Source organism: Neoarius graeffei, chromosome 20, assembly GCF_027579695.1.
Source record: "Neoarius graeffei isolate fNeoGra1 chromosome 20, fNeoGra1.pri, whole genome shotgun sequence".
NCBI classification, from domain to species: Eukaryota; Metazoa; Chordata; class Actinopteri; order Siluriformes; family Ariidae; genus Neoarius; species Neoarius graeffei.
Window position 1 is genome coordinate 39539755 of NC_083588.1, and position 13564 is coordinate 39553318.

Here is a 13564-nt window from a genome sequence, read left to right on the forward strand (position 1 = left end):
TTAAAAAATTCAATCCTAAACCTCTCTCATGTCAAAGAGTAATCCTGCAATTCTTTGGCATTTATCAACGAATTTAACTGACACAAATCACATTTACTGAATTTTACACTTCAAGCCCTTGAAAATGTCTAAAAAACCCCAAAACAAAACAGAAATATAACTAAACCAAACCTCGGCAAAACCAAGTCCAAATACATAAAACATCAACTCTAGCAAAGATAGTGACTTTTTATTTTAGGGCAGTGGGCATGTGCTGTCCTTCACCGCCATGCAATGGAGTAGTAAGGTGTCTCCTTCCCTCTACTAGCCTGGGGTGGTGCTTTGAGTAAGCACTAGCAACCCCCTGCTCCCCCCGGTCAGGGTTACGATCGAAGACTGGACTGCGTGGAGGAGACCACCACCTGGTGGTTCAACAGGTAGGAAGGCGGACCTAGTAAGGCGTTTGTGGAGCGCAATCAGGGCACAGTGCAACACATAGAACACTGTTGGCCATCCACTGTACCCTGACCTAGCTTCAGCCATCCTGATTCTGTCTCGCCCCTGTACCCAGTTAGGTTGGGACGAGAGAGTGAGGCTGATGTCTGTGCAACTCTCCCTCACTCTAATCCAAGTCACACGCAAGTCATGACTTCAAATTCAAATGCCCACCAAATTGAAGTTATGGTCATCTTTGACCCCAAAGGACGAACATAATCATCAAATTTTGATTTTAAGAACCAGGCATTATTGAAATTTGCATGTATTCTTACAGTTAGGGTTATTCTTCTGCCTGTACTTTACCATGCAATGCTTTTAGACACAAGCAAACTGGACAAGAGACAGTACTAATATGGGCTGGTGATAAACATACATACTTAAAGGGCATATTCTGAACCAATTTCGTTTTTTTTTTTTTATATGAAAGTATGTCCCAGGGCAGCACGGTGGTGTAGTGGTTAGCGCTGTCGCCTCACAGCAAGAAGGTTCGGGTTCAAGCCCCGTGGCCGGCGAGGGCCTTTCTCTGTGGAGTTTGCATGTTCTCCCCGTGTCCACGTGGGTTTCCTCTGGGTGCTCCGGTTTCCCCCACAGTCCAAAGACATGCAGGTTAGGTTAACTGGTGACTCTAAATTGACCGTAGGTGTGAGTGTGAATGGTTGTCTTGGTTTATGTGTCAGCCCTATGATGACTTGTCCAGGGTGTACCCTGCCTTTTGTCCATAGTCAGCTGGGATAGGCTCCAGCTTGCCTGCGACCCTGTAGAACAGGATAAAGCGGCTAGAGATAATGAGATGAGATGAGTATGTCCCTTTACACACTCATCCAGAAGGGTAATTTTGCACAAGGCCATCTGTCTACAGCAGAATAAAATAACAAAACGCATCTGGAAAAATCCCAAGGGAGTCTGGAGCCAGAATCGTGACGTTATCTGCGGAAGCACCAGCAGGCTGCGTGAGCTTTACACGGTTTAAGTGCACAGCCTGTGTAGACCAAGCGCTCCCATTTCTCTCTCATTGTCCGTCTTTTGGAAAATGATGAGTACTAATCCCATCAAGATTGGTGTTGCTACACCCTCCTACGATACATTAACCATTTTAATAATTACGCGATAACGTTGAAGAAATTTGCAGAAAACCACCAGGTCATTTTCTCATAAACAAACCAGCGCTGACGTAGGATTCAGAGGGAGGCGTCCCACAGATGACGTCACGAAAATCAATGTTTCCCTGGAAATCCAAATGCCAAGTTTTTTCAGAGGCAGACGAATTCGCCTCAAATGGGTTGATTTCAACTGAATTTTTCTGGTATTGTGCAAGGTAAAAAAATTGCGCAAAATGTGACAGATATTTGACCAAAGTTTAATATAAAATAGGAGAATTACATTGATCTTGCTCTTGAATTTACCCCTGATATGCCCTTTAACCTGGAGTAGCCATGGAGCAAGAAGCAAAAACATATTTTTTTTTGCCCCAAGTTAAAGTTCATTATTAAGTCCACTGCAAGCAATCTGTATACATACCTGTGCATACACTGCAAGGCACACATAAAATACATACTGCATTGTAACTTACTCCTGGGACAGTGACACCTTTCCTGACGCCCACTCACCCAAACTAAACCTCAGCACCTAACACACACTCACACTACCTCATGCATACTCCCACTTAGCATTTTTGGAAAGTTTTTGTGGGCTTTGCGATTTCTTCCCAACCCTATACATCTATACCGGTACATGTATACCCTGTGAGCTGCGTATTTTTCTCTTATTAACTTCAGGAGAGGGAAGCCCGTGAGAAAAAAAAGCATTTATAGCTGTTATAATTTATGTAACAAAATAAACTAACTTGTTTTACAGACATTCCCCAACATTGGATAATAAACAGATAAAATATTATGATGTCTTGTTTGTAATGAATAAAAAATGGTTAGTTTTGGCAAACTACAAAAGGGTTGCATTACACCAGTCCTATAACTCTATACCCTGTCATATTTTATTCTTTATATAGTAGAATTGTTAGATTCAGATTAAGCATTGTGTATAACTAAAATGTATCACTGCCAGCCAATTAGCAAAATAAGCTGTGGGGAAAAGGCAAAGGTTCAACCACTTATGTGTAAATGTGTAAGTGTCTCCAAGCTAATTTGTTTCTCTTGAAGTAAGATAAAATTATTTATATATATATTACAGTTATTCCACGAAATCGAGTTGTACATGAGCTGATAGCTGATGAGGCGTGTTGCGCTGAGTTGGCTATAAGCCATGTACGACAGGATTGAGTGGAATAACTATTTTATTCAATCCACATTCACTGGATTTTCAGAAACAGAGCATTTTAGCTTTATTTTTTGCAAATTCGATAAATAAAAACTTTATATAAAACATCCGACAAAATAATTTCCACTTAGAATGTAAACAAACCAGCGAAATGACAGTAACAGTTTATGTAACATGCTATAATAATACAACCCCGATTCCAAAAAAGTTGGGACAAAGTACAAATTGTAAATAAAAACGGAATGCAATAATTTACAAATCTCAAAAACTGATATTGTATTCACAATAGAACATATACAACATATCAAATGTCAAAACTGAGACATTTTGAAATTTCATGCCAAATATTGGCTCATTTGAAATTTCATGATAGCAACACATCTCAAAAAAGTTGGGACAGGGGCAATAAGAGGCTGGAAAAGTTAAAGGTACAAAAAAGGAACAGCTGGAGGACCAAATTGCAACTCATTAGGTCAATTGGCAATAGGCCATTAACATGACTGGGTATAAAAAGAGCATCTAGCGGCTCTCAGAAGTAAAGATGGGAAGAGGATCACCAATCCCCCTAATTCTGCGCCGACAAATAGTGGAGCAATATCAGAAAGGAGTTCGACAGTGTAAAATTGCAAAGAGTTTGAACATATCATCATCTACAGTGCATAATATCATCAAAAGATTCAGAGAATCTGGAAGAATCTCTGTGCGTAAGGGTCAAGGCCGGAAAACCATACTGGGTGCCCGTGATCTTCAGGCCCTTAGACGGCACTGCATCACATACGGTACAGGCATGCTTCTGTATTGGAAATCACAAAATGGGCTCAGGAATATTTCCAGAGAACATTATCTGTGAACACAATTCACTGTGCCATCCGCCGTTGCCAGCTAAAACTCTAGTTCAAAGAAGAAGCCGTATCTAAACATGATCCAGAAGCGCAGACATCTTCTCTGGGCCAAGGCTCATTTAAAATGGACTGTGGCAAAATGGAAAACTGTTCTGTGGTTAGACGAATCAAAATTTGAAGTTCTTTATGGAAATCAGGGACGCCATGTCATTCAGACTAAAGAGGAGAAGGACGACCCGAGTTGTTATCAGTGCTCAGTTCAGAAGCCTGCATCTCTGATGGTATGGGGTTGCATTCGTGCGTGTGGCATGGCCAGCTTACACATCTGGAAAGACACCATCAATGCTGAAAGGTATATCCAGGTTCTAGAGCAACATATGCTCCCATCCAGATGACGTCTCTTTCAGGGAAGACCTTGCATTTTCCAACATGACAATGCCAAACCACATACTGCATCAATTACAGCATCATGGCTGCATAGAAGAAGGGTCTGGGTACTGAACTGGCCAGACTGCAGTCCAGATCTTTCACCCATAGAAAACATTTGGGGCATCATAAAACAGAAGATATGACAAAAAAGACCTAAGACAGTTGAGCAACTAGAAGCCTACATTAGACAAGAATGGGTTAACATTCCTATCCCTAAACTTGAGCAACTTGTCTCCTCAGTCCCCGGACGTTTACAGACTGTTGTAAAGAGAAAAGGGGATGTCTCACAGTGGTAAACATGGCCTTGTCCCAACTTTTTTGAGATGTGTTGTTGTCATGAAATTTAAAATCACCTAATTTTTCTCTTTAAATGATACATTTTCTCAGTTTAAACATTTGATATGTCATCTATGTTCTATTCTGAATAAAATATGGAATTTTGAAACTTCCACATCATTGCATTCCGTTTTTATTTACAATTTGTACTTTGTCCCAACTTTTTTGGAATCGGGGTTGTAATTCTTGAAAAATTAAAAAAATATATTTTTATTCCATATTCTGCTGCTTTCTTTTTGTATTTTGGGAGTTTTGTTTTTGAGTAGAGTTTTTATTTCGTCCTCAGTAGGTTCAGCAACACTTTCCGCCATTTTGTTTTCTTCTACTCATGGCATGTGAGCTGATATCCTAGTAGTAGCATAGCCAATCAGAGGATGCAATTGCTCATATCCAGTGAATGTGGATAGAAAAAAAAAAAATATATATATATATATATATATATATATATATATATATATATATATATATATATATATATCATCTCATTATCTCTAGCCGCTTTATCCTGTTCTACAGGGTCACAGGCAAGCTGGAGCCTATCCCAGCTGACTACGGGCGAAAGGCGGGGTACACCCTGGACAAGTCGCCAGGTCATCACAGGGCTGACACATAGACACAGACAACCATTCACACTCACATTCACACCTACGGTCAATTTAGAGTCACCAGTTAACCTAACCTGCATGTCTTTGGACTGTGGGGGAAACAGGAGCACCTGGAGGAAACGCACGTGGACACGGGGAGAACATGCAAACTCCGCACAGAAAGGCCCTCGCCGGTCACAGGGCTCGAACCCAGACCTTCTTGCTGTGAGGCGACAGTGCTAACCACCGCGCCGCCCATATATATATATATATATATATATAATGTGTTTGTGATATATATTAGTTTGTTTTAAAATAAATCAAGAGAAACGACATTAGGTAGGCTAGCTAGTTATTTCAGGGCTCACACTGGCTGGAACAGTTCACTTCTGTCATGAAGCACGTAGGTGGGTCCACACTCAGGTTTTTGAGTTTTATTAAAAACAAATAAGACTAACAAAAAGGGCTCGATAATACTCAGAAATGTGAGAAAGACAAAACACACATCAACCAGACAAGTCTAAAGAGGTTAACAGGTGAAAACACGAATGAAGTTCATAACCAAGAATCTTCACGGATGCAATGCTGAATTGAGACTTTGCAGAAAAAATATATAAATAAAAAACACTTTTTGGCTTATTTAAAGGGAGTAGGTTGATTGCAAACAATCTGATTTTGATTGAAGTTCATGCCATGAGGTTGTAAGGATCATGGGGGTTCAGAAGTTACAGATGTTATTTATTTAACTGCATTTATTTTTCTATATTCAATACATGGACACTGTATTAATTTGATTTCTATAAAGTAGTTGCAGTGGATCCTTAACTGTTACACATAAAACCAGTATCCATGCTTATTCCCACATTACACTTATACCAATCTATATAACCAGAATAAGGAGTAATAACTAAAAAATGGATTTTATTTAGCACAGCTATCACTCATTCAGCCGTAACTGTCTCCTGGTTTGTACCATCTAGCAACTAAGGTGTTTCGTGGGATGAATAAAAAAGGATTCCCTTGTAGTGTGTGAGGAGGCCCTGTTGGGTGAACAAGTTCGTCTGCACACACACACTTTTTGCTCCAGCCAAACAAGATGTTGGCTGCCACCCTTCCTGAGGGAATGAGTCCACTGCAGTTCCTCCCCACCAATCACACAAACACCAGTAACAACACATGAATATGAGCGAGCCCTCCAATTACACAACCAGTGAGGTCACTGTGAGCCAAAACAAAGTCACAAACTTTCCCTCTGACATACTCACACATGTCCTCGACAGGAAATTGCAATTTTCTTCCAGTGGGAACAAACCTCAGTGCATTACAGATGATGAGGGATGTGCATTAAGGGAAACACTAAATGTATACAATTATACAACAGTTAGTTCTGGTCCACGAACTTGTTTGGACGAGCAGTGTTCCAAGTGTGCTTATATTTAATATAACTGCTCAGGGACATTACACTCTTCCACTGTATCACGCTACTTGTCTGTGTTCACCAAGTACAAATCCAATTCTAGCAACAGTCCCACTAAAACTGTTACTACAGTAGAGTTAGCGATATCATCAGCAGCCATGGCAAATGGTACATTTTTCATGAATATAACTTATAACTTAAAATATGACAGCTCATCAGATGGAAAGGAAGAAAGGAAGCCAATTTCACCAAAAGCAACTTTAACAAGAATGTACGTACAAACCATCGCGAGCTAGCGAGCCATCTAGCTGACAGGCTATCAATGAGTGTAGCTTCTTTAGGATTTATTTCTGTTCATGGAGCAAAAATAAACAAATTATTTGGCCATACTGTTTCTGAAATGTCTATAACGTTATATTAAGTTCTTATTTACATAGAGCAATGTTGTATTGAAATAATATTGCACTTGCAGTCATGCTGTTATGCTGAATATCGGCACAGCTGTGATTACCTGCCGATATTGTACCGCTGTCAGAAATAAGGATACAGTAGGAGTTCATTTCTGTCCCCCCAAGGTACAGTCTACACTAATGTAGACTAGGGCTCATTATTGGACCTCAAGGTAACTATGCGTACCTTTATAGGGCCAAAAAGGTACATATATGTTTCCCAGCAGTACATAAAAGGTACAAATAAGTACCTGAGAGGGTACTGCTCCAGTGACAAACTGATTTACCCCTAAAGGTACAATAATGGACTTTATTTTCTGAGAGTGTGAAGCAGAATCATAGCTGTGCTGATATTCAACATAACCACACTGTTGCTCGTGCAATATTGCTTGAATACTTACAAGCAGTACACCCACATCCTATAAATAATTCCCATCACCCTAACAGTTTGCACCTCTTGCATAATTATACTCAGTGTGCATATGATATTATGCAGCGGCTGAAGATGCCGTTGTGGTTCTGGATGTGCTTCATCCAATCAGACACCCTGTATCCTCAGGAATCTACACAGGACTAATGATCAGAAGAAAATTACCGGAATACAGCATCATTCATTACATCCACACTATTCATTACAACCCACCATTCCATCAGCTAGGCTGTTTCTTCCGCTTCTGTACGCAATGTAATGACTAACAACATAAGACAAGGTTGAGGTGCTAATGGATAAAACGGCAGTGAGGTCTGAGTGTTTTAATGCCAGCACCAGAATTATAGTCACCCTTTGTCCAGATGGGTAAAAAATGATTATGGAAAAAAAAAAAAGTGTTGGTGGTTACTTAGCTTCAATGAAAATCTGACAGAAATCTAACCTTTAAATAGGGGGAAGCAATTTGGCAAAAATATTCAGCACGATAAAAATTTTTAAATTTATTTAAAAAAAAAAGGCTTCTAAAATGGATGTGGCATAATTACCTCTGCCAACTTTGTTGGAGAAGGTTATGTTTTTGCCTCTGCTTGTTTGTTTGTCTTTTCCCAATGTAACTCAAAAAGCAGTCAATGGATTTTAATGAAATTGAGGGAAGGTGGGCCATGGGTCAAGCAACAACTGATTAGATTTTGATGCAAATCCGGATATGTAGCTGGATCCAGGATTTTTTGTGGATATTCTAATATGTGGTTTGATGGAGGTATGCACTCTAGTGAGTGCCCTTCTTTTATCATGATATTAATATTATACCGTCATACAGTGATGCTTGAAAGTTTGTGAACCCTTTAGAATTTTCTATATTTCTGCATAATATGACCTAAAACAGCATCAGATTTTCACACAAGTCCTAAAAGTAGATAAAGAGAACCCAGTTAAACAAATGAGACAAAAATATTATACTTGATCATTTATTTACTGAGGAAAATGATCCAATATTACATATCTGTGAGTGGCAAAAGTATGTGAACCTTTGCTTTCAGTATCTGGTGTGACCACTTTGTGCAGCAATAACTGAAACTAAACGTTTCCGATAACTGTTGATCAGTCCTGCACACCGGCTTGGAAGAATTTTAGCCCATTCCTCCGTACAGAACAGCTTCAACTCTGGGATGTTGGTAGGTTTCCTCACATGAACTGCTCGCTTCAGGTCCTTCCACAGCATTTCGATTGGATTAAGGTCAGGACTCTGACTTGGCCATTCCAAAACATTAACTTTATTCTTCTTTAACCATTCTTTGGTAAAACAACTTGTGTGCTTAGGGTCATTGTCTTGCTGCATGACCCACCTTCTCTTGAGATTCAGTTCATGGACAGATGTCCTGACATTTTCCTTTAGAATTCGCTTGTATAATTCAGAATTCATTGTTCCATCAATGATGGCAAGCTGCCCTGGCCCAGATGCAGCAAAACAGGCCCAAACCATGATACTACCACCACCATGTTTCACAGATGGGATAAGGTTCTTATGCTGGAATGCAGTGTTTTCCTTTCTCCAAACATAATGCTTCTCATTTAAACCAAAAAGTTCTATTTTGGTCTCATCTGTCCACAAAACATTTTTCCAATAGCCTTCTGGCTTGTCCACGTTATCTTTAGCAAACTGCAGATGAGCAGCAATGTTCTTTTTGGAGAGCAGTGGCTTTCTCCTTGCAACCCTACCATGCACACCATAGTTGTTCAGTGTTCTCCTGATGGTGGACTCATGAACATTAACATTAGCCAATGTGAGAGAGGCCTTCAGTTGTTTAGAAGTTACCCTGGGGTCCTTTGTGACCTCACCGACTATTACATGCCTTGCTCTTGGAGTGATCTTTGTTGGTCAACCACTCTTGGGGAGGGTAACAATGGTCTTGAATTTCCTCCATTTGTACACAATCTGTCTGACTGTGGATGGGTGGAGTCCAAACTCTTTAGAGATGGTTTTGTAATCTTTTCCAGCCTGATGAGCATCGACAACGCTTTTTCTGAGGTCCTCAGAAATCTCCTTTGTTCGTGCCATGATACACTTCCACAAACATGTGTTGTGAAGATCAGACTTTGATAGATCCCTGTTCTTTAAATAAAACAGGGTGCCCACTCACACCTGATTGTCATCCCATTGATTGAAAACACCTGACTAATTTCACTTTCAAATTAACTGCTAATCCTAAAGGTTCACATACTTTTGCCACTCACAGATATGTAATATTGGATCATTTTCCTCCATAAATAAATGACCAAGTATAATCTTTTTGTCTCATTTGTTTAATTGGGTTCTCTTTATCTACTTTTAGGACTTGTGTGAAAATCTGATGATGTTTTAGGTCATATTTATGCAGAAATATAGAAAATTCTAAAGGGTTCACAAACTTTCAAGCACCACTGTATGACCCGGCCCTACGTTTGGCTGAAGTAAACTGATTTGCTCGTGAACCACAGCAACATTTTTTCACCAAGGGTGCTGATAACCTGGAGCTGATTATCTATAATCCGTAACATTTGCTACAGTTCTGGAAGACTCTCAAGGTCACATATGTAAAGGGCAAGGGCAGAGCTAGCGTGTCAGTCATATAAATAGTTCTTCTGAAGAGACGTGTCAGTGACATGCAGTAAAAGGACAGTGTCAGCTCGAATTCCCACAATAATCTCAGCTCTCCCAGTCTTGACCTTTTTATTAATGAGACTGGTCGGTTTGCTGTTTAAAGAACATGTTGTTGCTCATTACTGTGCTGCTGTGAACAGAGTGCCCCAGTGGGCCAACGCCATCGCTCCCTGGACACAACCGACAGAGACGGAGAGAATACTAATGTGGGATCAAGATAACGCATGCAGTAACAAGCCAAGGAAAAAGTTCTTCCATATGACCACCCGGCTCATGAACAGCAGGAGGTTCAGATCATGACCCACAATGCTGTGTGGCATAATCCCCCAGCATGCCAGAGACTGGAGCAGAGCACACTTGAGCCCACGCACCTTGTCCTGCATAGAAAGTGTCTCTTTTTCCATAACAGCACAGGTAGAGGAGGTGTGAAACAAACAAACAAAAAAAGGAAAGCTCAAGCACCACAGCACTGATACACGGGTTATCATCCATAAGAACAATTTAGAATGGTTCTCAATTAGAACAAATTACACAACTCATGGAGACTTGAAAAGGATGCGGCAGTCTTGAAGACTGAGATTCTTTCCATCTTTTCCAGTTCAACACTCAGTTTTAAAATATGACCTAAAAATGCCTGCGAGACTATCCTGATGGACGTTGTGTACCCGACCCCTCCTTTTTTTTTTTTCACTCCAACACTAACTGCGTGATGTGATGGAAACGTTGCGTCTCTTCCATTTTCTCACCTCAAACCCGTGTTGCCAGATTGACCATAACTGCTTCGCAGATGACCGAATAATAATCAGGCTAAAAAAAAAAACTTAACGCAAAGTAGTAAATACAATGTATTTAGCTGTACTTTTTTTTTGTTTGTTTGTAGTCATCTGCTTGGGGTTTAGGTGTAGTGATGAATCTGGGATAAAACACAACTATCTGGCAACCCTGCCTCGCGTCGCATCCACTGCGTCCGTCTGCATCAGATGGAGGACAGCTGACGCCGAGCGCATTACAGCTCTGTACAGCTGGAGCAGATACACTGGATGTGTGTATTGTGTTACACTTTTATAGGACTGAGGTGCTTTGTATCGGATTTTGCAGGGTCTCTGAGGTCACTGCGCATCTGCAGTTTCTGAAACAACACAAACACGAAACATACACTGTGCCTTTTTTTTTTTTTTTAAACTGGTCTCACAGAAACGCGTGATACCCACTCCAGCTCCAGCTCCAGCATTGCGTAATCACTAACACCGGGCTGAATCCGAATTAGATCCGTTCAGGAAAAAAAGACCGGTTCCTGTTCAAACTTGAACCCAATCATTACAATCATTTTACCTTTATGACAAATGTCTCTGCTGGAAGGAAATCAGTCTCTTACCTGCCAACAGTCTGGTTGGCGAGCTGTCGCATTCGGTTGAATTGTTTCTTCATTTTCTATCAATACACTGTATAGATATATATATATATATTTTTTAATCTCTGGGTTAACAGCTCCAACTAAAAAGATCCCGCATTTCTCTCAGAATAATGGTCCGTATTCCGGCACGGCTCACGGACACGGCTACATTGTCCCACACCTTCTCTTTCATTGCCAGTGGAGAGAAAATACAAACGGTCTATTTGAGCGCATTTTCCTCTGCGTTAGGTTAGGTTCGGCTGCTCCCCATCAGGAGATGCTGGGCAATTCTCCACGATGGGAAAAGCGGCAGCGTGAAAAAACGTCAAACAGCCACTGGTGTACTCTGGGAAAGGTAGTTTTTCCTAATAGGCTCTCAGGTCCTACAACTAGTCGGTATAAATGGGGAAAACTACAACGAGTCAGTTTATCTTATCCTTCACCATCTTATCATTACGCATATGGGGAATATATCAGAGTAATGGCATGACTGAAGAATCTTATCAAGCAGAAAAAAATGAGGAGCCGACGAGACTACAAAATTCTCCACGGTGACGCCACCATCAGAACCGCTTCTTTGGCATCAACGGCGACACCGCCACCTTGTGGTAATATTTATTATTAAATATGTACTTTTTCAGCCAAACCATTTGGGGTTCATCCATCCATTATCTGTAGCTGCTTATCCTGTTCTACAGGGCGAGAGGCTGGGTACACCCTGGACACCCTGACACAAACAACCATTCACACTCACGGTCAATTTAGAGCCAATTAGCCTAACCTGGAAACCGGCGCACCTGGAGGAAACCCACGCAGACACGGGGAGAACATGTAAACTCCACACAGAAAGGCCCTTGCCGGCCACTGGGCTCGAACCCAGGACCTTCTTGCTGTGAGGCGACAGTGCTAACCACTACACCACCATGCCGCCCCATTTGGGGGTTCATCTCATCTCTCATCTCATTATCTCTAGCCGCTTTATCCTGTTCTACAGGGTTGCAGGCAAGCTGGAGCCTATCCCAGCTGACTATGGGCGAAAGGCGGGGTACACCCTGGACAAGTCGCCAGGTCATCACAGGGCTGACACATAGACACAGACAACCATTCACACTCACATTCACACCTACGGTCAATTTAGAGTCACCAGTTAACCTAACCTGCATGTCTTTGGACTGTGGAGGAAACCGGAGCACCCGGAGGAAACCCACGCGGACACGGGGAGAACATGCAAACTCCGCACAGAAAGGCCTTTGCCGGCCACTGGGCTCGAACCCAGGACCTTCTTGCTGTGAGGCAACAGTGCTAACCACTATACCACCATGCCACCCCATTTGGGGGTTCATGATTTTAGAAAACAAAGAGACTATGTTACGGTAGGCTACTTACATACTATTTGTCATATAGTCAATCAATCAATCAATCAATCAATCAATCAATCAATCAATCAATCAATTAATCAATCAAGATACACTGCATGAATCTCTCTCTCTCTCTCTCTCTCTCTCTCTCTCTATATATATATATATATATATATATATATATATATATATATTCTGCATGAATATCTATCTATCTATCTATCTATCTATCTATCTATCTATCTATCTATCTATCTAGTAACGTTGTATGACTTGAGACTACAGGGCGAGAGGCTGGGTGCACCCTGGACACCCTGACACAGAGACAAACAACCATTCACACTCACATTCACACCTATGGTCAATTTAGAGCCAATTAGCCTAACCTGCATGTCTTTGGACTATAGGGGAAACCGGAGCACCCGGAGGAAACCAACGCAGACATGGGGAGAACATGCAAACTCCACACAGAAAGGCCCTTGCCGGCCACTGGGCTCGAACCCAGGACTTTCTTGCTGTGAGGCAACAGTGCTAACCACTACACCACCATGCCGCCCCATTTGGGGGTTCATGATTTTAGAAAACAAAGACACTATGGTACAATAGGCTACTAACATACTATTTGTCATATAATCAATCAATCAATCAATCAATCAATCAATCAATCAATCAATCAATCAAGATACACTGCATGAATATCTCTCTCTCTCTCTCTCTCTCTCTCTCTCTCTCTCTATATATATATATATATATATATATATATATATATATATTAACGGTGTATGTCTTGAGGCTAGTCTTGGTCTCGAGACTGGTCTCAAGACCACTTTTTGAAGATCTTGGTCTCGTCTCGGAATTGATCACATTTTTACTCAGTTTTATCTCAGTCTCAGACATATAGGACTCGGGATTTTATTTCAAGATTGATCAAGAC

General features: G+C 41.0%; 1 protein-coding gene across 9 annotated transcripts in view; it reads right to left on the reverse strand.

The window, feature by feature from the left end:
- Positions 1-11531, reverse strand: part of arhgap44a (Rho GTPase activating protein 44a) — a 101556-nt gene extending 90025 nt beyond the window's left edge. For all 9 annotated transcript variants that reach the window (XR_009650868.1, XM_060901695.1, XM_060901699.1 and 6 more), the window contains exon 1: positions 11255-11531. Coding sequence is in view for 8 of the 9 variants with exons in the window: in XM_060901695.1 (XP_060757678.1) it covers positions 11255-11307 (53 nt within the window). In the remaining variant the exon portion in view is untranslated. The remainder of the gene's footprint in view (positions 1-11254) is intronic.
- Between the last annotated feature and the right edge of the window lie 2033 nt (positions 11532-13564).